The sequence below is a fragment of the Meles meles genome, chromosome 3 (assembly GCF_922984935.1).
Source record: "Meles meles chromosome 3, mMelMel3.1 paternal haplotype, whole genome shotgun sequence".
Lineage (NCBI taxonomy): Eukaryota > Metazoa > Chordata > Mammalia > Carnivora > Mustelidae > Meles > Meles meles.
The window spans coordinates 112,591,192-112,618,345 of record NC_060068.1 but is presented as its reverse complement, the minus strand read 5'-3'; the positions used below and the strand labels follow the sequence as shown (position 1 = coordinate 112,618,345).

The window sequence follows — 27,154 nt, the reverse complement described above, 5'->3', positions numbered from 1 at the left end:
ATACATATTAGAATTGAGCGTACCATAATAAACCCTTACATTCAGAGTCACTTCATTTTCTTTTTTTTTTTTTTAAGATTTATTTATTTATTTGAGAGAAAGAGTGAGAGTGTGGGGGTGGAGGGGCAAAGGGAGAGGGAGTCTGAAGCACATCTGTCTGAGAGTCTGAGCGTGGAGCCCAACGTGGGGCTTGATCTCATGACCCTGAGATCAGGACCGGAGCCAAAACCAAGAGTTGGATGCCTAAACGACTGCACCACGCAGGCATCCCAATAGTCAATTCATTTTCAATCAAGATGCCAAGGCAATTCAGTTGTATTTTCTGCAAATGGTGCTGGGACAACTGAATATCCTCATGCAAAATGAAGAATCTATACACTTGCCTCACATCACACACAAAAATTAACTCAAAATGGATAAAAGACATAAATGTAAGAGCTGAAGCTGTAAAATGTTTAAACATAAACATTGTAAAAAGCAAACATAGAAGGGTATCTTTGTAACCTTGAATTAAGCGAAGCATTCTGAGTTATGACCCAAAAGCACAATCCATAAATGAAAAGTTAACAAACTAGGCTTCAAAATGTAAAACTGCTTTTCAGAAGAGACATCATCAAGAAAATGGGTAGTCAAGCCATAGACTTCAAAGTATTTGTAAATCCTATATTGGATAGGGACACCTGGGTGTTTCAGGTTAAGCATCTGCCTTTGGCTCGGGTCACGATCCCATGTTCCTGGGATGGAGTCCACTTTGGGTTCCCTGCTCAGTGGGGAGTCGGCTTCTCCCTCTGCTTCTGTCTCACCCCCTGCTGGTGCTCTCTCTCTCTCTCCCTCTTAAATAAATAAATAAATAAATAAATAAATAAATAAACATTTTTTAAAAATCCTATATTGGATAAAGGACATATCTAAAATATATAAAGAACTCAGAAGGCTGAAAACAGAAAGCAAAGAAATGGGAGAGAATAAACAGAGAACAAAAAGTGAAATGGTAGACCTAAGCCATAATATATTAATAATTACACCAAATGCAAATGTTTTGGTATCATTAGCCATTAGGTAAGTGCAAATGTACTGTGATGAGATACCACTCCATGTCTAATAGAATGGATAAGATAGAAAATATTGGCAAAATGAAGTTCTGGTGGGGAGATGAAGCAACTGCAATTCTCAGACCCAGTGGATAGAAATACAAAACTATACACCACTTTGGAAAACAACTTGGCAGTTTTTTATAGTCAAACACCCACTTACTATAGGATGCAGTAACCCTACTCCTAGGTATTTGTCCTAGAGAGCTGAAGATGTATATTAAATGAATATTTATAGCAGCTCTATTGATAATTGTCAAATACTAGGAGCAACTCAGATATTCAATTTGTGAGTGAATAAACAGACACACATATCCAAGCAATGGAAACTACTCAGAAAAAAAAAAAAAAAGTAAGGAGTACAACACAATTTGAATGAATTTCCAAGTCATTATGCTGAGCAAAAGCAGCCAGTCTCAAAAGGCTACCTACCTACTGCCTGATTCCATCAATGTGACACTCTCAGAAAGACAAAAAACTATGTTGATGGAGATTAGATCAGTAGCTCCCAGGGGCCCTGGGGTGGAGAGAGGTATAGCTCTCAAGGGATAGTACTCAAAAGTTTTTATTCTGTATCCTGATTGTGTTTGATGGTTGCACAAATCTATACGCGCATTATAAGCATAGAACTGTTCATCAAAGTTCTTATTTTCACTGTATGTTAATTTAAAAATAAAATAGGTCACATAAGGAATAAACTATTGATACATGGCAACAATATGGATCAATCTCAAGATAATTCTACTGTGTCAAAGAAACCAGGCTGAGTATCATCCCATTTTTATAAAATTCTAGAAAATGCAAACTAATCTATAGTAACAAAAAACCGATCAGTGATTGCTTGAGGGTGAGGAGGTGAGGAGAGTTAGTTGATCTGTTCACTATCTTGATGATTTCATGGATGCATACATATTCTAAACTTAATAAATTGTATACCTTGGGTCCAGTTTCTCCTATGTTAATTATATCTCAGTAAAGCTACCCTTGAGGAGCATAGGATCCAGGGACAAAGAAATGGGCAGTTTTGTAACCCAGAGTTATATATGGGATCCAAAGCTGGAACTCCCTTCACCCAGCTGAGAAATCCTCCTATGGCTGGGTACATACCTTTTGTAGGCACAACCAGCATCACAGAAGACACACAGCCAGCTAGCTCATGATAAGACTGAGCATTTGAAGGAACTTTCCACTCTTTTCCCAGTGCTCTCCCAGCACTGATTCTTTTGTCCTCATGGTGTATCCCACCCAACCTACAATTCACAAATTCTGTGACCTTGAGCAAGTTCCTTTGGCCTCTCTAATCCTCACCATTCTGAGCATCGATGAAACACAGACAATAAAAGTTCCCCACTTGGCAGGGTTGGTGTGAGGACTGAATGACATCAAGGCTATAAATTAACAACATGTCCCCATCTGACAGAAGATACTTCTGGGAGGATTTTTGTCTTATATCATATATATAGATATGTATTACATCATGCATGTAACACTTTTGATATCAAAAACAGAGTGAGAGGGGCGCCTGGGTGGCTCAGTGGGTTAAAGCCTCTGCCTTCGGCTCAGGTCATGATCCCAGGGTCCTGGAATCGAGCTCCACATCGGGCTCTCTGCTCAGCAGGGAGCCTGCTTCCTCCTCTCTCTCTGCCTGCCTCTCTGCCTAGTTGTGATTTCTCTCTGTCAAATAAATAAAATATATAAAATTAAAAAAAAAACAGTGAGAGAGAACTGTAACTCGGGGTCAGGACACTATATCTTAGGTAAGGTTAGATTCTTTCCCATCACACTTACTTCCTGGGGCCTAGACAGAACCCCCATCTCAGTTCATAGATGGGGCCATGAGAGACTCAAAGAGCTCATTGATGACAGAGCTGGAACTCCTGACTCCTAACCCAGTGCTCTGACAACAAAAGCAGATATCTGGGACCAAGGCCAGACAGGACCCACAGAAATTGTAACCTGGGGGCTGGAAGTGGGAGAGTGAAAGAGGTAGTTGAGAGGGAAGCTGTTTTCAGAGCCATAGCCTGCTGCAGTCCGGGAGCAGGGGGAGAAGGCAGGAGGGCATGAACGAGCCACACTGATTACACTCATTCATTCCTCCATCTGTTATTTACGAATTGGCCGCGCCATGCTAGGATATGAGGGATGAGTAAGATGGCCCCTCTCCCCCAGAGCTAACGCTGATATAGGCCGGAGGAACTAGGAGATTAAAAAACAGCATTTTGGCACAATTCTGATTCTGTCATCCATTTGGTCCCCAAACATTGGCCAGAGTCACCCTCATCCCCTGGGTTTGTTCTTGCTGCCCACTGGGAAAATGTTTAGCATGGGAAGGAAGAAACTGTGAGGCACTGAGTGGTCAAGAGAAGGACTTGAGACCAAGGATGGGTGCTCTCTAGATCCTCCGCACCTTCCCAGCCCAGGGTCCCACCTGACTTCTCTCCTTGACTGGACTCAGGCCACTCCCGAGAGTCAACTGGATAGACACCCAGAAATTAACGACTCCTTTGTCGAAGACAGAACTAAGTCCAAAGACTTGGCTCTGTACTCACAAGGCGGATGGGCTGCTGGGAGGGTAAGTTTGGGAAGCCTGGTGATTTCGCCTCTGAGGTCCGACAGTCAGTTCTTAACTTCTGTCAGCCACCAGAGGGCGGTGTTGGGGCATCTCAAAACCCCAGAAAACCGTGCCTCAGCCAGGGGATAGTAAACAGACCTTGACTTCCATCACCCAGGTTTCATTTGTTTTTTTTCTGGTATGTTTTAAGCACGTTAAACTCAAAGAACTGCTCTGTGTACGAGGGCTTCAATGGCAGCCTTGCAGACAATTCCAGAATTCCGCGTTAGTAGGAATCCTTGGGGGAATACCTGAAACAGCCAGTAGAGGGGGGTGGAGAGCTAAGAACGTGGGTCCCTAGGTGAGCAAAGAACTGAGAGGTCGCAAAAGGGCTCCAGAAACTGTTCTGTATTAGAAATGAACTGGAACCGGGTGAGGAGGAAGGAGGAGCTGCCAAGATGGCACAAGGCTGGAGAGAAGGGGAATGCGAAGTGGAGTGAAGAGGAAAATCCCCCACAGTGGGGTGACCACAGGTATTCAAAGAATAGGAACACTAGTGTTTAGTTTGAGATGGCTTCTGCTGCAGAGAGATCTGTGTAGCTGGTCAGCTTTGTTGTGTGGTCAGGACTCCATGAAAGGCCTGCATTCTTTGGGCATGCAGGATCAGATCAGCGCTGGTAGAAGGTCAGTATGAACCACACAGTGGGAGCAGGGCCCCAGCAGTTGTCATGCAAAGCAAAGCCTTTGGGGATGTATAGCCACCTGGGCAAAGGCTTTGGACTTGCACGTGGGCAAAGATGAGTTTGAGCCTGCTTATTCAGGTCTCAGGAGCCTGGGAGAGCCCAGCTTACCTCTGTGTTACACAAGAGGGCTCCAGGGCCATGATGTGGAAGGTGTGGGGAAAGGAATTGGGGAGCCGAGGTCCAGAGAGCCCCTCCCACCTGCAGAGAGAACAGAATTCGAAGAGGGCTTTTCCTGCAGAAAGTGCAGCTCGGGTATGGATCCTAAAGAAACAGAAGGAGCTGCAGGGGTGAAAGAAGACAGATCAGGCGTCCACTACAAGCCTTGCGTGACCGGGTCCTGCCTCCTCCAGCTCTTCCCACACCACCGCATATTTCACAGAGACCCAAGTTCAAGCTACCAACCCCTAGAGCAGTAGCTTCCTAACTTATTTCCCTGATTAAACACGAACACCTCATCTCTTTCCACACAGACACAGAGTTCTTTTAAGAAGTAAAGCCAGGTAATGACCCTTCTCTGCTTTAAACCATCAGCAACTTCCCATTACTAGGAGAAATGCAGAGTCCTCTCTATGGCCTGCACGGGCCATCCCTTCCTTCCCTAGCCTCATCTGCCACACAGTCCATGTGTTCCAGCTACCTCTGTCTTTCTACCCTTTCTCAACTGCACCAAGTTCATTCCCACTTTGGGACTTTCGCCCTTCTGTTTAGCTGTCTCTTCCCGCACCCCAGACTTCCACACATCTGGCTTCTTTTTGTCAGTTAGCTCTCAAATGTCACCTTCTCAGGCCTTCCCTGACACATAAGTTTACTCCCCAGTCCCTGCCGAATCTCCCTCTATCACACCGGTCCCTAGCCCTCCTCACTATCTGAAATGGCCTTTTTTGGCCATCCAGTGACTCCCCCTCCGCTATGATAAAACACCCTGAGGGCAAGAGCTTGTCTGGCAACTTCACTACTCACCCTTAGTGCCTGGCATCTAGGTGCTCAGAAAATGGTTTTTGAAAGAATAAATCTTCCACCAACTCTGTTTGGTAGGTTTAGTGATGACTTCCAAGGTGACTTTAATTCTTCCCAAGTGTAGGCAATAGAAGCAGAATTTGAACTCAGGCGTCCTGACTTTTGTGCTAATGCTTGACCTTGGATTAGTTTACCTCGACCTTTGTCTATTCTTTCCTGGATAGCACTTACTGCAGTCTCCTGTTGTTTTGCTTGTTTTTTGTCTGACCCCTATGCTGGTGTCACGCTGCTAGAATAGGATGGCGTCCTGCCCCCCACAGTGTAGCCAATGTTGAGAACAGGGCCTGGCCCCTTGTAAGTACTCCGTGTTAGCTGGGTGAGTGGATAAACACCCAGTGAGCAGACAAGTGAGGGGTGGCTCTGAGGAACATGAACGTGCTAGCAGTAGGGGACTTGCCCAGGCACTGGCCCAGCGGTGCCCAGGACTCGCCAAGAAGTTGCCTTTTGCTGTTGGCAGAAGGCATCTTTCGGGGCGAATGGTGGCAGGCTTGCCCACTTTCATAGCAAGGGAGGGTCACCTATTCTGCAAATCTTCAAACTTGGGGGTCTTCCCTGATGCGGGGCCTGGGTTTGGCCTTCCTCCTGACCGTAGCCAAGAGTCCTGCCTGTCCGCTGGGGTGATAGCAGGGTTCTGGGTGGATCTGTGGAAACGTCTTCTTTTCCACTCATTATGTTATGTCAGCACCTTTTCAGCTTCTGAGAAACAGGAAGCTCTGTGATGTGCAGTGGGGTTTGAAAGGATGATAAGAGACATAATCACATTTCTTTGGTTTGAGCATGAAGGACTGGGGTTCCTGTTTGCTCTGACATGAACACATTACCTTTTCCCTTTAGCCAGAATTCTGGAGGATGAGGACTGTGTGGGAAACATGTTTTATGGGGGAGAAGAACAAGGGGATAAGAGCTTTTAAAATTATTGTTATGAAACATTATTTGTACAAAAAACGTAAAATTTAAAACATAACAAAACTTTTAAAATCCATGTGTCCATCATCCCATCCCTTGAGGTGACTCTCTTATAATATCCCACTCCCTCCCCACCAGAGGCAACCACTGTCTTGATTTCTGTGGTTAATCATTTCTTTACTATTCTTTACGATTTTATCACATATGTAAATAACCTTAAATTATATATGATTTTATTTTGCCCATTTTGGACCTTTTAAAAAAATATTTATTTATTTATTTTAGAGAGAGAGGGAGAGAGAGTAGGGGAGGGGCAGAGGGCAAGGAAGAGAGTCTCAAGCAGACTCTGTATTCAGCTTGGAGCCTTACATGGGGCTCAATCTCACAACCCTGAGATCAGGACCTGAGCTGAACCCAAAAGTCGGACACTTAACACACCAGGCCACCCAGGTGCCCCATTTTTTGTCCTTTTATAAATGGAATTTTTTGGGATATATTTAAGACTTGAATTTACTATTCAACAAAATGTTTTCAGACTCATCTGTGTGGACCCGAATAGTTGTACATTCATTTACTTTACTGCAAACCCAATGAATAACTAAATAAGAATTATCTATTTTATACTGACAGGCATTTCCTTTTTTTCCCCAGTTTTAGCTATTAAAAACAGGGATGCTAAAAGGATGTTAGGTAAATGCTAAGAAAATCTGAATAAAGTATAGACTTTAATTAGCAATAACGTATCAGTATTGGTTCATTAATGTGACAAATGTACCATCCAGTTGTAAGATGCTCATAGTAGGGGCGCCTGGGTGGCTCAGCGGGTTAAAGCCTCTGCCTTCAGCTCAGGTCATGATCCCAGGGTCCTGGGATCGAGCCCCGCATCGGGCTCTCTGCTTGGCTGGGAGCCTGCTTCCTCCTCTCTCTCTCTCTGCCTGCCTCTCTGCCTACTTGTAATCTCTATCTGTCAAATAAATAAATCTTTAAAAAAAAAAAAAAAGATGCTCATAGTAGGGGAAATTGGATGTGGAGTACATGAGAACTTTGCACTCTCTTCACAATTTTTCTGTAAATCTAAAATTATTTTAAAATTAAAAAATTCGGGAGCGCCTGGGTGACTCAGTCAGTTGGGCGTCTCAGGTCATGATCCCAGGGTCCTGTGATCGAGCCCCATGTCAGGCTCCCCGCTTGGCAAGGAACCTGCTTCTTCCTCTCCCTCTGGTGCTCCCCCCTTGCTTGTGCTCTCTCACTCTCTCTCAAAATAAATAAATAAATAAATAAATAAATAAATAAATAAAATCTTTAAAAATAAAATAAAATAAAAATTTGATGATGGGGCACCTGGCTGGCTCAGTCAGTAAAGTGTCTAACTCTTAGTCTTGGGGTTATGAGTTCAAGTCCCATGCTGGATGCAGAGATTACTTAAAAATTAAATTTAGTTTGGGGTACCTGGATGGCTCAGTGGGTTAAAGCCTGCTTCCCTCCCTCTCTCTCTCTGCCTGCCTCTCTGCCTACTTGTGATCTCTGTCAAATAAATAAAATTTTTTTAAAAAAATTAAATTTAGTTTAATTTAATTTAAAAATTTGTTAAGGAAAACTCAGTGGTGGGTCACCTGAGTGACTCAATCGGTTAAGCATCTACCTTCAGCTCAGGTCATAATCCCATGGTCTTAGGATCAAGCCCTGCATCAGTCTCCCTACTTCTCCCTTTGCCCCTCCCCCAACTTGGCACGCACTCTCTCTCAAATAAATAAAATCTTAAAAAAAAAAAAAAAGATAAAAGAAAACCCAGTGCTGTTATGAGCAGACTTTCTTAAATCTCTCAATATCTGTGTGCAAGAATTTCTTTAGAATGTATACCAGGTTGAAATTCTGGGTCACAGAGTACACAGAATCTTCAATGTCCTTATCTCTGCATTTCAAGAGTACCAATTTTTACTGTCCCACACACAATGTATAAGAATTCCTTTTACTTCACATCCTGGGCAAAACTTGTGATATCTGGACTTTTTAAAATTTTTGCCGGTCTGGTGGGTGTGAGATGCTATCTCATTGTGGTTTAATTTTGTATTTCCCTGATTACTAACAAGTTTGAACATCTCTTTGTGTTCATTGGCCATCTGTGCTTCCTGTTCTGAGAATATGCTCACTCATGCCATTTACCTTTTTTTTTTTCCTGGTGGGTTATTTATCTTTTTCTTATTGAGGGCTTATCTTTTTCTTATTAAGAGGACTCTGTTACTCATTCTGAAAAGGAATCCTTTGTCACTTATCCGTAACACAAATAATGTCCTGACTTACAACTTTTCTTTTACTCAGTAGATTTGTTGAATGTTGAGTGTGTATATCTTTTCCTTAGCGGTCTGTGCTTTGAGGCTTTATTTAGGAGACCCTTCATTCATTCTGCAGAGCTCCTTTGCTCCTTTAGATGCACTTCTTTGCATTTTCTGTTGCCCTGGGTAGGGGGCCGACTTGTCTGGATTACAGTAATGACTTCTCTCCTGGATTCCCCTCTGGGTTTGATCTTGAGGACCTCCGACAGGCAAACCAAGGGTGGGAGCTAAATGAAGTCAAGGTGTTTGTCTTCCGAAATCTCTCCTGGTAAGGCTGCTGCAAGTTAGCTGTGTCCCTGACTGAGGATCCCAGCTCCTACCGGTGGCGCTTTCCCCACAGCCCTCTGTGTCTTGGAGTTTGACCAACTATCCCTCTCCTGTTACAGCCCCTGTTATTAGGCCTAGAGGATTGTGTTTTCCCTCCTGGTTTCCCTACATCCTGTTCTCACTGTTAAAACGGCCCAAATAGGGGGCACTTGGGTGGCTCAGTGGGTTAAAGCCTCTGTCTTCAGCTCAGGTCATGATCCCGGGTCCTGGGATTGAGCCCTGCATCAGGCTCTCTGCTCTGCAGGGAGCCTGCTTCCTCCAATCTCTCTCTCTCTCTCTCTGCCTGCCTCTGTGCCTACTTGTGATCTCTGTCTGTCAAATAAATAAATAAAATCTTAAAAATAAATAAATAAATAAATGGCCCAAATAGTAAATAGCATTTCCTCAAATTACCCAGTTTTCTAGAAGTATTCCAGTTGTCTCCTGATAGATATGCTCACCCCAAGGTCATATTTTTATTTTACTTTATTTCTTTATTCACTTATTTATGTATTTATTTTTGAAGTAAACTCCATGCCCAATGTGGGGTTTGAACTCACGACCCCAAGACCAAGAGTCACGCTCTACCAACTGAGCCAGCCAGGTGCCCTTCTTCTTCTTCATCTTCGTCTTCTTCTTCTTTTTAAAGACTTACTTATTTATTTGAGAGAGAGAAAGCATACATGAGCAGGAGGAGGGGCAGAGGGAAAGAGAGAGAGAGAGAAGCATTCTCCCTGCTGAACATGGAGCCTGGTGTGGAACTCCATCTCATGACCCTAAGATCATGTCCTGAGCTGAAATCAAGGGCTGGACACCCAACCAAATGAGCCACCCAGGCACCCCACCCCATCTTTAAAAAAAATTATCTATTGGTCTCTCTCTCTACCTGCCCTTGACACTCTTTCTCTTGCCCTTGACACTCTTTCTCTTGCCCTTGACGCTACTGACATTTTATACGAGATAATTCTTTGCTGTAGGGGCTGTCCTGTGCAATGTAGGATGTTTAGTAGAATTCCTGGCCTCTGCCAATGAGATCATGGCAGTAGCCTCTTTTTTCTCTCTAGCTGTGACAACCAAAAATTGCCAAATGTTCTCCCAGGGATAGGGAGGGTTGGGGGGGATTGTTCTTTGTTAAGAACCAGTGCTCTACCCTATTTAAAGATCTTGTTGACTTAATTATTAAAGTTTGATATCTCATGGGGCAAGATCTCCCACTCTGATCTCCTTCTTTAGGATTGTGTTAGTTATTCTTGGCCCCTAATTCTTCCATGTACATTTTATTTATTTTTTTAAAAGATTTTTATTTAGGGGCGCCTGGGTGGCTCAGTGGGTTAAGCCGCTGCCTTCAGCTCAGGTCATGATCTCAGGGTCCTGGGATCGAGTCCCGCGTCGGGCTCTCTGCTCAGCAGGGAGCCTGCTTCCCTCTCTCTCTCTCTCTCTCTCTGCCTGCCTTTCCATCTACTTGTGATCTCTTTCTGTCAAATAAATAAATAAAATCTTTAAAAAAAAAAGATTTTTATTTATTTATTTGACAGGGAGAGAGATCACAAGTAGGCTGAGAGGCAGGCAGAGAGAGAGGGGGAAGCAGGCTCCCCACCGAGCAGAGAGCCTGACGTGGGGCTCAATCCCAGGACCCTAAGATCATGACCTGAGCCGAAGGCTTAACCCGCTGAGCCACCCAGGTGCTCCCCATGTACATTTTAGAATCAGCTTTTAAGTACCATGAAAAAAATTGTTGGGATATTGATAGGTTTTGTATTGAATCTATAGATCAGGTTCCAGATTATGGTATTGACTTTTTGTATCCATGATCATGGTGGGTGTCTGTGTTTGTTGAGGTCCTTTTAAAATTATTTCAATAAAGCTTTAAATCAACTTTCAGTGAAGTTTTTCACATTTTGTTAGATTTATTCTTTGGCACCTTATAGTTTTCTAAGTGTTATAAATGATATCTTCTTTAAGATTATATTTCTATTTGTTAGTGATGTGTAACAATGTAATCAATTCTGTATATTGATCAAGCAGTTTGATAAACTCTTTTTTTAAGATTTCATTTATTTATCTGACAGCAAGAGAGACAGTGAGAGAGGGAGTACAAGCAGGAGGAGGGGGAGAAGGAGAAGCAGGCTCTCCACTGAGCAGGGCGCCTGATGTGGGGCTCGGTCCCAGGACCGTGGGATCATGACCTGAGCCAAAGGCAGACGCAGAAGGACTGAGCCACCCAGGAACCCCTAGTTTGATAATCTCTTATTACTTATAATCATTTACTACCCTACGTCCTTTTGGGTTTTATTTTTGTCATTTTGCACCATCTGTATATATATATACATATATATATATACATATACACAAATGTTTGTGTACATACACAAATATATATATACACAGAAACATTTGTGTCTGTATGTGAATTTTGTTTTTTCTGTTACAATCTTTATATATATTTGTACTAATTATACTCTTGTTGCAAAGGCCAGTACCTGCAGTCACAGTTTTTAAACAAAATGGAGTTAACATTATCCAGGTAACCCCTATAAAGTTCCAGTAAGTAACCAGTAACCCCTATAAAGTTCTGTGCAAATTGGAAAAAGAAGCTTCTTCCTCAATACCATTTATTTCCATCTGGTAGGAAATTATCATGATACGTATTCGAATCCACAGTGTCTATGATGTTCTATGATGTAAAATGTGCTCCCTTGGAGTGTGCTGTGCATACAGTGGTCCTGCACTTTATTGCATTGGTTCCTGGCTTTATTTATTTATTTATTTATTTATCTGTGTGTTTATGGGAGGGGCAGAGGGAGAGTGCAAGAGAGAATCTCAAGCAGGCTCCATGCCCAGTGCAGAGCCTGATGCAGGGCTCGATCCGACAACCTCAAGAGTCACCACTTAGCTGACTGAACCAGCCAGGCATCCCCATATGTTATGTATATTTTTTTATACATTCTGAATTTGGATCAATAACATTTTCTTTACAATTTTTACATCCATGTTCATGAGTGACTATAGCATCATAATTTTCTTTTTTTTTTTTTGTGATGCCTCTCTCTGGTTTTACTAATATGTATTAGCCTCTCAAAATGAGTTGGAAAATACTGTGTTTTGTTTATTTTCTGTATGAGTTTACATATGTTTCAAATTACATGTAATTTGAAAGTTTGGAAGAACTCACCCATAAAACTATCTAGGCTTTATGTATTCTTTGTTGGGAATATTTTAAATGATTAATTCAATTACTGTAATGGTTATAGAACCCTTTGTATTTTTGCATCCATTTTTAGAATTTATATTTGCATGGGGCACATGTTTGTGTGCCTTCTCAGATTTCCTCCACTTTCTCCTTTCTCTCTCTTGGTCAGCACCTCACTCACACCAAGTCACCCTATGCTTCCAGGCACAGTTGAAATGCCACACTCTGTGGAATGAAGGTTGGCTCCCAAGTGGCTGCTAATGACATTGCCAATAATGCAACACAGGTGAATTTGACCAATAGGATGTGGCAGACAAAAGGGAGCCTGGCATATGAATTCCCTTCTCCTTTGCCCTTTCTCTGTGCTGTTCTGCCTTCTTTCAGCACTCCTGCAGAAATTCCCTGGGATAAGCAAATGTACCTGCAGAGAGATTTGCTATGCTCGCTCACACCTTGGTGTGAAGTTGGGGCCAGTACACTAATGTATCACACCACACTGCTGCATGTCTTTCTTGCCTCACCTCCCTCTTTCCCTCAACCTAACCAATATAAGCTTATAACTCCCAAATTAAGTGTCCGCTCTTTAATGTTTGCCTCAGGCTCTGCTTTCTGAGGAATCCCCAGCTATGGACAGTTGGTTTCAGATGTAACAAGCCCTTGAATGAAATTTTGAAGTTTGATTGCTCTCTTCTCTGAAATAATAGGAACCTATTGCTGATGCTATGCAGACTGACTTCTAGCATGCAGTGGCTTTGGAGGTCTTTTTTTTTTTTTTAAGCTTTTAACGGATTAATTTGGATGAAGTGCAGATGGGGAGCAAAGCAATGGAAGACGAAGTGGGTGAGATATATGGGAGCTATGTTAATTGCAATCCAATTGCAACTACAAAGCACAATGACTCTTCTGATAGCCCTGGAGACCTTACCAAAAAAGAGTGATAGGCTCAGAAAAATCTAAATCCGACTTAAAGTACACTCTGAATGCTAGCAGACTTCCATGGCAACTCTAAAAGAGACCCCTGGTGCACTTGGGTGGCTCAGTCAGAAGAGCATGCGACTCTTGGTTTTGGGGTCATCATGAAATTACACCACACTGGGTGTAGAAATTACCAAATAAATAAAACTTTAAGAAATGGAGACCTTTATCTCTTGCAGCCACAGGGCAGACTGAGCTGAGAATTATGCTCAGGGTCTGATCATTTGTAGGTCTTTGTAGAGCTTCAAGGGAGAATAGTTGTGCACCTTTGGCATTCCTCTATGGCAAAGCGTAGGACCTTATAGCAAGAGTGTGGGACCATGAGACCTGGGAAAAGAACACATGGGTGAGAAAACCCGAGACTCTTGAAACCCCAAATTCTTCTGAGTTCTCCTTAACCAGAAGTAGCAGCCCTTTCCCCCTTGCCAAAGTGGACTATTTCCTCCTTGCTTAAAGAGAGAAAAATTATTTCTCTTGACACAGGTGCCTACCAAGATGATTTTTTTCTCCTCTTCACACTCCCCACTATCTGCAGGTCAGTAATCAGAATTAGAGCTCAGAATGTTCATATCAGTTAGGGCCCAATCGGAAGACAGAAGCTATACCAGCTATTTCAATAGAGAGAATTGAATATAAATAATTGTTAAGCAGGTATTGGATAACTGGAGAGGCAGAAAGGGAGCAATAAGGTATTATGAAGGTGGTGATTTGTAGGAAGCCGCTATTGCCTCTATTCCTGGAGATCAAAGGGAAGAGGTTAGAATTATTAAAACATACAACCTTAGGGGAAGGAACTCCCAGACCTGAAGAGCAAAGCTCGGCAGCTGGTGGTGTTTCTGAGCTCAGAAAAGGGGCAGATGGTAATAGGATCCAGATCTCTGCGGGGAAGGTGCTGGTTGAGTGGTGCCGGGGTCTTGGAGGGGGGATGAAATACTCTAAGGTTTTTGAATGAATGTTGGCAAAACTACAAACTGTAACCAATTGCTCCTGCTGGAGTGAACTGCTGCTGCCAGGGTAACACTAAGATTAGGATTAGGAATGTAAAAGACAGGAATCAGAGGCAAAAACAAGGAATAGTAGGCAAACAGGAATGAGCAAGTCCCTTCTTCTTCCAGCCTCCTAGTCTAGCGCCCCCTATTGACAGATCCTAACAGAGAATCAGTTGACAAAAGAGAACCTGGTTCACAGGGTCCCAGTTCTACTAGAGTATAGAAGGTGTGTTTGAAGGTGAGAGGCATTAGCTTCCCAGCTGACATTCAGGTGTGTGGGAGCTTACGGATATGTACTGTCAGAATCCAGTGCCAAGTGGATCCTGTTAGTCCAGAGGAATAAACAGTTGAGTAGATAGAGTTGAATTCATTGGTGGGGGCTACTCACTATGATGCAGGATTTAATGTTTTGTCAAGAACACCCAGAGCTTATCCTAACAGTTTGCTGGAATGTCTCTTAGAAGCCTACAGAAGATGAAATGGAGATGCCAGAATGTCCTTTCCATCGTGTTGAAGATGAGGGCAGATAGCTCAAGAAGTAGGAATACTAGATAGATGTATTGTATATGGTCTGAGTACCCACTATCTGGCCATGTTCTCTGTAGGTCACAGAGAACACTCCTTTTGCTATCATAGCACAAGATGCTTTAGTGAGGAGAAACAGGCATCATTGCAAAAGTTGGTAGTAGAAGTTCTCCATAAGCTGAGTTGAAGGTGGGGGATGCTGCCATTGACATGGGCTCCCTGATAATCAGTGGGCAAGATAGAATTCCTAGGAAGGCAGAGGCCAAAGTGATCATAATTACTGCAATGAGCAGTCAGGTTATATAAAGTCCCTTTGACCCTTGGATTTATAGTGGTGGCTAATATAGTAAAGCATTTCAAGAGACAAGAGAGGTGGATAATTGATCAACATGTTATTCAGTGTATGGGTAGTTAGATACAATCGAAAGCTTATGGTTGAGGTGTACAAGAGCCATCACAATGGAAAATCAGACCCTTCATCCATTTCCCAGTTCCAGTATCCATTCATTTAATGGGAGGGACCCTACAATCCTACTTCATGGAGTAAGCTTTCTTTCTTCAATCCTTTACCAAAGGGGCCCTAGACCATTCATCAGAATAACAATTCCCTGATAAAGGACATACTCAGACTTTTATCTTAAAAAAAAAAAGCAAACACATTTTATTTATTTATTTGTTTGTTTATTTATTTATGAGAGAGAGTGTGCAGGTGCATGTGTGTGACAGAGGTGGAATGGAGGAGGAACAGAGCGGGAGGGAGAGAATCTCCAGCAGATTCCATACTGAGCACAGAGCCAGACAAAGATCCAGTGTGGGGCTCAGAAATATATATTCTTGGATTTTTCTTTTTTTGGTTTTTTAAAAAAAATTTTAATTCTTAAAAGATTTTATTTATTTATTTATTTGGCAGAGAGAGCACAAGCATGGGGAGCAGAAGAGGGAGAAGGAGAAGCAGGCTCTCCATTGAGCAGAGAGCCCAATGTGGGGCTTGATCCCAGGACCCTGGGATCATGACCTGAACCTTAAGCAGACGCTTAATGGACTGAGCCACCCAAGTGCCCCTGTTTTGTTTTAAGAGAGAGAACAATGCAAGCACAAGTGGGTGGAACAGTGGGGAAAGGGAGAGAGGGAGAGAGAGAATCTTAAGCAGGCTCTATACCCAGCACGGAGCCCAACTAAGGGGTTTGATCACAATCCTGACATTACGACCTGAACCAAAACCTAGAGTCACATACTTAAGCAACTGAGCCACCCAGTACCCCAGGAAATACTCAGACTTTTCAGAGGTCGATTCATATGAGGTGTGAGTTGACACTGGCGTGTGGAACATCTAAATGTCACCATGATATTCTGGCTGGAATGGAAATCGCTTAGGACAAGTGGTAAATGGAGCTTTGTCATGAGTCTTTTTTACACCCTTCGATTTTTTTTTAAGTTCTTTACCATATATGTGAGGTAAATATTCTTAGCACCTGGACACTCGTTCATACTGGCTCTCTGACCCATGAGGTAAGGGACAAGTGGAAGGCCTTCAAATTATGTAGACTTTGTCAAGATAGGAAATCAAAAACAAATACTGTATTCTTCATTGACCACCACCATGAAAGACTTTAAACATGCAAGAGGTATATATTCCCATTCAATTTATCCTTTGTCCTCTGCGAAGATCAGAATGACACTTTCAATTCAGGCTGTGGTCAACTAGCTTGGACAGACTAGCCCTGTAGCTAAACAATTAGGAAAGATGGTTAAATGGTTTCAAAAATCTACTTAAAACAATTAGAGAGCTGACATGGCAATGAAGACTTAAGAGACTATAAAGAATGTAAGCCTAGAAGTGGGCCTGACATTTGGCATAGCTTTTTGCTTTGAGGCCTTTAATGATTAGTAAGCAGCGGTATGGAGGTTGAGGAGCTGAGGAACAGAGAAGCCAAGAGAAAAGTTGTGGTTGAGGGACCATGGGTATAGCAGAGTTTTAGGCTGCTTCATGGATATGGAGGAACCCAGGAGGCTGAAAGCATCGTGTTTGGCAGCTTTTAGGGAGCCTACTATATACAGATTAGGGCAGCCACTATTGCTTTCCTTCTAAATCCAGTTCTTCCACAGAAATTAGCCTGTAGTTTGTATAGGACGTTCTTCCATTGTCTGCCGTTGACTGACCGTAGATTTTTACTACTCACTTTCCTTCCCAGTCATGTCCACACGTGCTGTCTTTTCCTCTTTGGACATCCCCCCACCCGCAGGCACTGAGCCTCGTCCCTCCTCATTGTATCCTGACTTTCCTGGCCACCCCGCCCAGCAGCTGCCTCTCAGCTGCTCCGAGAAGACTGCACTACTGGGCGGCCCTCCCCACTCCCCCCGACCCGGGGAGAGGTGTGGGGCTGGCTTTATGTGCGAGGAGCATATTCCACATTGTACACGAAATGCTCTGGAGACACTGTGGAAAGCTTTGGAGATTTTGTTTCTTTCACCTGAGTCTTTGTGATGCTTGTATAGTTGATGATGCTCACAGTTTTTCTTTTTTTTCTGTTTTTCCTTTCTTCTCCTTTATTTTAGCCTGAAGGTTCTGGTAACCTGTGGTGTATTTTTTTCTATTGCCCTGTGACCGTTTTTTTGTTTTTTAGGGTTTTTTTTTTCTCCTTTCTTCTCCCCTCCTCCCTTATCCATGTGTCTTCCCACTATGCACAGATAAACTTCACCTACAAACTCCTTAATCTGACTTGTGGAGAATGTACAGTTGAAACACATCAATAAATACTTTAACTTCCCCCCCCCCAAAAAAAAGGCTGCTTCATGGATATGGAGGAACAAAAATTGGAGTTCAGGGCTCAAGAAGTAGGAAGGGTTTCTGTTAATACTTCCAGGATTTTCACTGGGACCCCTGAAGAGTTATACTTGAAGAACTAACTGAAGTACACAGACTTTTTAAAACCCAAACCCAGCTCAGTCAGTTGATCCCAGACTAAATTGAGATGACCTGTTCTTACCCTAATTGCCTGCTAGAAGTGCATCGTTTCTGGAGGAAGATACCATCGTCTTGTGTAAAACAATGACTGTATAGTTCCTTCTTGCATTTCAGACCTTCCTTCTGAGATGCTCCCACACCTACAATTTATCAAAGTTCTTTTAGTGAGAGTTTATTGGTAATACATTCTCTTGGCTTTTATTCCGCCTAAAGTGTTTTTAGCTGTTTTAAAAATGGGCAAAAGACATGAACAGACACTCTGCCAAAGAAGAGATATATATCTTCTTTATATAGTAAATAAGCATATGAAAAGATGCTCAGTGTCCTGTATCATTGTGCAATTGCAAATAAAAATGAAATATCACTGTGAATCTATTAGAATGGCCAAAATCCAAAACACTGACAACACCAAATGCTGACAAGAATGTTGAGGAATAGGAACTCTCATTTACTGCTGGTGGGAATGCAAAGTGGTAGAGCCACTTTGGAAGACACTTTGGCAGTTTCTAATAAAAACAAAATGTATTTGGGGCGCCTGGATGGCTCAGTGGGTTAAAGCCTCTGCCTTTGGCTCTGGTCATGATCCCAGGATCCTGGGATCGAGCCCCACATGGGGCTCTCTGCTCGGCGGGGAGCCTGCTTCCCCCTCTCTCTGCCTGCCTCTATGCCTACTTGTGATCTCTGTCTGTCAAATAAATAAATAAAATCTTAAAAAAAAAACTCTAAATGTATTTTTACCAGATAATCCAACAATCACTCTCTTCAGTATTTATGCAAAAGAGCTGAAAATATATCCACGCAAAAATCTGCACATAGATGTTTATAGCAGCTTTATTTATAACTGCCCAAATCTGGAAATTACCAAGATATCCTTCAGTAAGTGAATTGATAAATAAATTGTGGTACATACAGATGATGGGAATATTATTCAGCATTAAAAAGAAATGAGCAATCGAATCCTGAAAAGACACAGAAGAACCTTAAATGGATATTACCAAGTGTAAGAAGCCAATCTGAAAGAGCTGTACATTGTATGATTTCAATTCTATGATATTCAGAGAAGGCAAAATGACAGAAACAGTTAAAATATTAGGGGTTTCCAGTGGTTAGAGTGGAAGGAAGGATGAAGAAAGTGCAGCACAGAGGATTTTTAGGGCAGTTAAACTCTTCTGTTTGATACCATAAAGGCAGGTACGTGTCATTATACATTTGTCAAAACCCACCAAAGGTACAACACCAAGAATGGAACCTAATGTAAACCGTGGGCTTTGGGTGATAATGATGTGTCAGTGTAGGTTTAAATCTCAGCTGTATCACCTACTAGCTATGTTACATTGGCCGGTAACTTAAACTCTCTGAGCCTTTGATTTCATATCATGAAGAAGGAATACTACTGTCTCTCATTGGCTTGTGATGTGAATTAATTGAGATAGTGACATAAAATATCTAGAAAAGTCCTAAACTATGTGAGGAGATCAGTAAATGGTAGTTTGCTCCCCTCCCTCAACATAACACTTGAACACTGTGAACATTTATTAAGGACTTATTGTGTTAAATATTAGTGCTACTCTCCAGGATTTCTTCCTCAAAAAAAAAAAAAGATTTATTTATTTATTTTAAAGAGAGTGTGCATGCATGAGTAGGGGGATAGGCAAAGGGTAAGGGAGAGAAATTTCAAACAGACTCTGCACTGAGTGCAGAGCAGGTCCTGGAACTCGATCTCATAACCCTGAGATCGTGACCTGAGCTGAAACCAAGTGTTGGATGCTTAACCCACTGAGCCACCCAGGCGCCCCCCTCCACTATTTCTGACTTTTCTCTTTTTCTGGGCACATGGGAGAACTGTATTTTCCTTGCCTCTTGAAGTTACTCGTGGCAGTGTGGCTTGCACTAACTAATGTGATGTGAAGTGCTTAAGAACTGACATGTGGGGTACCTGGGTGGCTCAGTGGGTTAAAGCCTCTGCCTTCAGCTCAGGTCATGATCCCAGGGTCCTGGGATCGAGCCCCCCGTCGGGCTCTCTGCTCGGAGGGGAGCCTGCTTCCCTTCCTCTCTGCCTGCCTCTCTGCCTGCTTGTGATCTCTGTCTGTCAAATACATAAATAAAATCTTAAAAAAAAAAAAAAGAACTGACATGTGATTCTGTTTGTTCTCTTCCAAGAGAATTGCAAAAGCAGTGGTTGATATGGAGTCACCATAGATGAAGTATTCTGGAACGCTGAGCCAACTGACAAGAGGACAATTGCTCTGAAGGGTTGCCCAGAGCCACACCCACAGAAGACTTTGTGTAATTTAAAAACAAACTTACGTTGTGTGCTGCCCCTGGGATCCAGGGATGATTTGTTACTGCAGCATCACCTAGAAGATTCTGACTGATACATACACAGAGATGTATCAGAGGGAGCTGACAATGTTGCAGTGTAAAAACGAAAGTTCTGACAGCAGAATGTTCAAAGTCATGCAGGGAGCTGAGAAGGAGCAACAAATCCTGCTGGGCTAGGCAGGGAAAGAAAGGAAGCAGCATTTGAGCTGAACTCAGTGTGAAGTCAAGAGAGAGGGATGAATGAAAATAGGAAAGTTACACATTCCCTGCTTGGGAAAAGATGGGTGTACAGAGGCAGTGTGGGCAGAGGCGCGGAGGTATAAACATTCGTGGGGCTATTCTGGGAAGGATAAGACTAGCATTCCCTATGGGATGTTTTCCACATGAAACATTTCTGCATAGAATGTGTGTCCTTCAACATGGTGCTTTTCTACCAACATCTATGTAGGAAAAATACTTCTGTCCCCCAAAGTCGATGCATTTTTTTTTTTTTTAGTAAAGTGGTGGTGGAGGCTTAACAGAGAACGTTTTTAACTTTCTTTCCACATATAATTGGCAGTATATCAAGGTTCACAGGAAATAATTGGAAAGGCGCTGAAGTTGGCCAGGGAGACACCATAGTGTGTTATAAAGACAAAGCAGCTATATTAGTGGTTTTGTGGTTAGGAAGTAGTGTTTTAAATATTTTACACCATTTATTAAATAATTAAATACAAAAACATAAATTTAAAAATATTTTGCATCTAATATGTTAGCTTGTTGCTTACATTCAGGTATTTTACTGTGCTTTGTGTTTTGGAAATTGGTTGATTTTGGATTGAGATGTAATGCACTAAAATTTCTCCACTTAAAATACTGGGAACGAGACTCCTGGATAGAGTTTTCTTGAAAACATTGTTAAGTGAGAGATGTTTCTATTTCTATATGGCAGGGGCTTGGAGGGGACAGAGATATGCCCTGAGAAGGAACCTAGCCCTGAGACAATGATCCCAACTGCTCCATATACAGAGATGTATCAAGTGTATCAGAGGTTTTTATGCCTTGCAACATGTGGACATGAGTGTACTTTATCAACAGCCCTGACTCCCCAGGCACGGGCAGAACCAGAAGTAGGGAGCGGGGCTGGTTCAGTCTAGCTGAGAGGCAACGGCTCCACCAAGGCAGTGGGGACAGAGAGGTGGGATAGGAGAGACATTTCAGAGGCTGAGTGGTGGGTGGAGGGCAGAGCAGATTAAATGAAGTCAGGGAGTCATCCAGAAAGGTGATGGGGAAGTAGTTGTGGTTGTATTAGCCAAAATAGGGAACCTCAGAGGAAGAGGGGAAAGAAAGACAAACAGGAGAAGCAGTGGCAGGTGTCAGGGGGTGAGGCTGGCTGACAAAGGGTGACTTTATTTGGACACATTACTTTATTTTTTTAAGATTATTTATTTATTTATTTGACAGACAGAGATCACAAGTAGGCAGAGAGGCAGGCAGAGAGAGAGAGAGAGAGGGAGGCAGGCTCCCTGCTGAGCAGAGAGCCTCATGTGGGGCTCAATCCCAGGACCCTGGGATCATGACCTGAGCCAAAGGCAGAGGCTTTAACCCACTGAGCCACCCAGGTGCCCCTTGGACACATTACTTTGAGATGTTCTCTGGGAAGGGTCCTCTGTGTCCCTCCAAAACTCAGCCTATTCACTCACACTGGCTCCTCTCACGGGGGGGGGGGTCACAGTGACATCCCCAAGATAGAGTGAGTGGCTGCCCTGTTGTTGGGATAAGCTTTTGAGAGGAAAAACAAGGCTTAAGAAGGTAGTCCTATTACCTGGAGGCTGCATTCCTTGCATCCGATACCCTGGGTTCTGGAACGCCGCCACGATCAGCAGGTTTGAGTGAGGGGGCAGTGGATGTGATCTGCCAGGGGCCATCTGGATGTTTTTCCCTCTACAGGGAATGTAGAATCAGTTCGAGGATCATAGTTTCTGCCTTTAAAACCCTTGGTACATCTAAGAAGTTGTATTTGGGTTGATTGTATACAGTGCAGATTGCTTTTAGCTTCTTTGAGCCCTGGTAGATTGGTAAGAGTTTATGAGTGGGATTTCAGACAGGCTATTCCAGTCTTAAATCCACCTGCACCATACTGGACTTTCATAAAGAAGTGGAAAAATAACCTTTTTTGAGAGAGAATATAAGTCTATAAGGGCAGGGAATGTTGTCTGCTTTATTCATGATAGATCCTAGTCCCTAAAACAGTCCTGGACCAGTTGGGAGCTCAATAAATATTTGCTGAATGGAATTAAGTTGACATTCAGTCTCTTTACAAATCGAGTTTCCTGTTTCCTGTTAGTTTCTAGAGCAGTCAGCACAGTACTGTGCTGACCTATCTTCCTCTCGGCTCCAACTCTCAGGGCTTGGTGGATACACAGTTGAAGGTTTGGGCCATGACAGAGCGTTAACCACCATGCCGGGTTTGTGCTAGAAGGAAAACTTGTCTTCTTTCAAGGAAGGTCTTGTATTCTCTGACCTGAGACTCTGTGTCTGACTACTCTGCTTCCTGTCCTGTGCCCAGACACAGCAGAGTGGTTGTTTAACACAAACAACCAGGTGTGACCCATATAATCCAGGCAGATAATGCATGGGGTAATGGCACCCATCAGTAGGAACCTCCAGCCTACACCTGCAACTGTATCCCAGCACACAGTGTAGACCCTGTGATCAGTAAATGAATGAAGGAGTCAGTGACATAGTTGAATATTCTTATTGGATCTCTCTTTCAGTTCTATGTCAGTTTTAAAATATATTTTAAAGAACATACTTTCTGGATCCTTGAGAAATTTCCTCAAGCAGCAGAACCTTCGGTCATGGTACTGATTGTCATAGGCAGGCAGACTGAACTGCTGCTGCTCTATGACTGGTAATACAGGATGATGGAACCCTGTAGAACCCAGTCTTCTGAGTATAACTGCCTACCAGCTTTTCAGTGAGATGAGGAAGAACTCTCCCAGGCCATCGTGCTCTGGGCTCCACCAAGAGGGTTCCTGCCTCCCTCCCTGAACCAGCAGTGGGATTGGTCTGCCAAATTCTTCTCACTGGCCAGGAAGGGACCTAGTTACAGACTTTTACACCTCCTCCTCCCAGGAAGATCCTTGAAAGTCATTTTGATTCTCCAGCTAGTCCTCGAAGTTTCATTCATTCATTCATTTGTCACCTACCATTTAACATGCATCCTCCCAGGTTCCGGTACACTGTGTCGAGGAAACCATGCTCAGCCCCTGCTGCCCACATCCGCACTAAGGCCTACTGGATCACTTCCGCCTGTGGTTTGCCTAGCAACCCTGCGACCTCTGTCACCAGGGAGACAGGAATGCTCAGCCAGCACAGATGCAGGCTCTCCCTCCAAACTCAGTGTGTTTTCACACAGACTGTGCTCACTTCAAGAGTAAGACAGAGATGGCTGGGTGGCTCAGTTGGTTAAGTGCCAGACTCTTGGTTTCTGCTCATGTCCTGATCTCATGGGTAGTGAGATCAAGCCCTGTGTCGGGCTCTGGGCTCAGCTGGAGTCTACTTGGATGTTCTGTCTCCCTGTCCTTCCCCAGCTCACGCTCTGTCTCAAATAAATACATAAATCTTAAAAAAAAAAAAAAGAGTAGGACAGAGACCAGCAACAAACTGAATCAGAGTTGTTTATTTTTGTTTTATTGGAACATAACATGATCTGATATAAATATTAACTTATCAAATTCTTAATCATTTCATAAATAAATATTAAGTTAACAGACATTTTACAGAATGTTGTGTTAAATAAGGTTAAAGTACATATTTATTTGGCCTGGAGCAAACTGGAGGAAAATACTTCCATGATTGGATATCTGAAATATGTCTCTAACATTTTATTTTTATGCCTTCTGCTTGTGTGAGGAGGTGAATTAGTAGGATGCCTGAAATATCTACTTTGCCTCTGAAGTTTAAGTCTATGACCGATCATTAAGCACCCCCCCCCCCCAGTTGCTTGGCTTGGCCCTCATTCTCATTCCAAAAGAAAACATTTTTTTTCTCCTCCAAAATCTTTCACTACAATAAGTCAGTTTTGTCTCAACTTTCTGTTGTCCACTCAGTGTTTATGACACCAAGAAACACTTGCAGGTAGTCTAGGAACTTTTTTACTCTCCATCTTTCTCCTCCACATTTTTTCTGTAAAAAGAGCAGACAAGAGGTATTGTAGGAAAACTGTCAGTTTTTGTTAAAACAGCCCCAGCTAGAAAAATATACTTAAGTTTCCACCAAATATCTTTTTTTAAAGATTTTATTTATTTATTTGACAGAGAGAGATCACAAGTAGGCAGAAAGGCAGGCAGAGAGAGAGAGAGGAGGAAGCAGGCTCCTTGCTGAGCAGAGAGCCCAATGCGGGACTCGATCCCAGGATCCTGAGATCATGACCTGAGCCGAAGGCAGAGGCTTAAACCACTGAGCCACCCAGGCGCCCTCCACCAAATATCTTTAACTTACTTTTTGGCTGTCTATATGTGCTTTTATGAAAGACAAATTTTGGAATAGTTTATCCACAGCCGCTGCTTGTGCAGTTCGGTTCTTTAATATGTCTATAGCCTGAAAGACTTCTTCGATGCACAGTTGGTGCTAAATGAAGAAAATTTTAAAAAATGTAAGTAAAACAATCTATAAAAATTTGGTGCAATAAGTTGGACTTTGTTTTGTGGAGTTTACACAAGTTCCTTTCTCCCAAGAGTATTTTCCTTATTTCTTTTCCAGGTGGGAAACCACCTCATACTGACCTATAATTTCTTCCTTTTTAAAAAAAAATATTTTATTTATTTATTTGAGAGATAGAGAAAGAGCACAAGTAGGGTGGGGGTCGAGAGAGAGGGAGAAGCAGACTCCTTCCTGATCAGGAACCACGATGTGGGGCTTGATCCCAGGACCTTGAGATCGTGTCCTGAGCCGAAGGCAGCTGATTAAACAACTGAGCCACCCAGGCACCCTAAGCTATAATTTCAGTAAGTAAATGACATTTATATAATTATTGAGGAGTTTGACAAATGATATAAATTAAATGCTTAATGAGAAAGTGTTTAAGAAGTATAATGCAACTACATTACTGATTTACCTCACATCAGAGTTTCCTCTGACAGTTCTAAGTGGTAATTTTATTCTATTTAGACTAATGATATCACATCTTTTACATTTTAAAATGACCACGACATACTCCAAAGGTATATATTTCCATTAGAGTTAAAATCATTTAAGAAATGACTATTAATATGAGACTTCACTGTATATTTCAATGTCTACTGACCATAATTCTAAAAATATAACCCTAAGTTGCTGGTACTTACAGAAAGACTTCAAAGTGAGGAAAGCCATAGATAGAGGTGAATGGAGACTAGGAGGCACCTCTCACCCAATGTGGAATTTTTCTGGAAAGATTGCTTGACATAGAACGCTTTGAGATGTAGAACTGACAACATCAGAAAAGGGCCTGATGCACTTGCCTAATGGATTCTAGTTAATATGGCAGAGTCATTCCTAACACCATTCCTAATATTCAAAAACACATACATTCACATCCGCACACATAAAAACAAAATAGGTAAAGTTAAATCAGCCCAATGTTAACTAATGCTTTGTATCTTAAAATACAAAACTGATTCATGCAATCATTTTGTCAAATAACAATTTAACTTACATTTTTATTTTCAGGAGTAGGAATCATCAGGTTCTGAAAAGGAAAAGAAAATACATTCATTTTTAACGTATTTTAAGATGCTTAACTTTTAATATAATGTTTCCTAGTAACATGGCTATGCAATATCTATTACTAACACTCAAAATCTCATTATTAATAACAGATCTTTAAAAATTAGCCACTGCCAATGATTACCCATGTTTTTTAAAGACTGCAGGAATCAAAAAGAAAATTACCCCGTCACCTATCAGCAGAGTTCGATGAGTGGAGAGCAGTGTCAAGGTCTCTGCCACCAGTCTGTTCATTGAACTTTCTACAGCAGTGACAGAAACACAAGCAGCCCCAAGAGCTAGCAAACTCAAATGTAGAAGCAGTCTCATAGCTCTCAAATGCTCAGTGTTTGCCTTGGGCAAAGAAAGTGCATACTACAAGATTGCATCCCCAACCAATTTATTCTCTATCTTTGAGGAAATGAATAATTTCTAACAATCAGATAGAGGATGCTTAATAATGGCATATCGTAATACGAAATGTTTCCAATGCCTTATATCTTAAAAAATAATTTTGCTTTTATCTTTTAATAATTATAAAAATCCCTACTTCTCCCCCTTTAAAAACATTTTCTATTACAATGAAAATCTTTGGGTTGATGAATTATTGCCTCACATTTGCATTTCTTAAAATTGGAAGATTGAATTTCCTCTTTAAAGATGTGTATAAAAAGGAGAGGTGTATAAAGATGTGTATAAAATGCACACCATTAGATTTTATACCAGAATGTATAAATATTGGGAAAGTCTTTTTCAGGTTAACTAAATTCTATCACTATTGTTACTTGACCAGTCTGTCTGTTTTTTTTTTTTTTTTTTTAAGATTTTATTTATTTATTTGACAGACAGAGATCACAGGCAGGCAGAGAGGCAGGCAGAGAGAGGAGGAAGCAGGCTCCCCGCTGAGCAGAGAGACCAATGCAGGACTTAATCTCAGGACACTGGGATCATGACCTGAGCTGAAGGCAGAGGCTTTAACCCACTGAGCCACCCAGGCACCCCTGTTTTGTTTTTTTTTAATTTAATTTATTTATTTGAGAAAAAGAATGAGCATGAGAAGGAGGGTGTCAGATGGAGAAGAAGACTCCATGCTTAGCAGGGAGCCCAATGTGTGACTCAATCCTAGGATTCCAGGATCATGGCCTGAGCCAAAGGCAGTCGCTTAACCAACTAAGCCACCCAGGCACCCCTAGACCGATCTGTCTTAAAAGGAATTTATTTTTTTTAAGATTTTATTTATTTGTGTATTTATTTGTCAGAGAGAGAGAGCACAAGCAGACAGAGTGGCAAGCAGAGGCAGAGAGAGAAAACAGGCTCCCCGTTGAGCAAGGAGCCCAATGCGGGACTCGATTCCACAACCCTAGGATCATGACCTGAGTTGAAGGCAGTGGCTCAACTGACTGAGCCATACCGGCATTCCTTAAAAGGAATTTAAAATACTTGCAGAAAGATGGTGGTTAGAGCAGAGACCATCAAAACTTAGCAGGGTCAAGTTCACTGGCAACTATGTT

The 27,154-nt window shown here is 42.3% G+C and overlaps 2 protein-coding genes across 5 annotated transcripts in view; one reads left to right on the top strand and one right to left on the bottom strand.

Moving 5' to 3' along the window:
- Nucleotides 1-27,154, top strand: part of LOC123938779 — a 137,577-nt gene that overhangs the window by 101,371 nt on the left and 9,052 nt on the right. Inside the window, exon 5 of one of the 4 annotated variants that reach the window (XM_046000472.1) lies at nt 19,752-19,917. The exons of 2 other annotated variants lie outside the window; for them this stretch is intronic. The gene's annotated coding sequence lies outside the window, so the exon portion shown is untranslated. Of the gene's footprint in view, nt 1-1,772; nt 1,800-19,751; nt 19,918-27,154 lie in introns of those variants that run through there. One more of the 4 variants, XM_046000473.1, reaches the window with a different exon arrangement.
- Nucleotides 23,960-25,973, bottom strand: IL5 (interleukin 5). Its single transcript, XM_046000478.1, has 4 exons — nt 25,830-25,973; nt 25,594-25,626; nt 24,399-24,527; nt 23,960-24,083 (listed from the first exon to the last, which is right to left on the bottom strand). Exons 1-4 carry the CDS (start codon nt 25,971-25,973, stop codon nt 23,985-23,987), a joined length of 405 nt encoding a protein of 134 aa, XP_045856434.1. The 3' UTR covers nt 23,960-23,984.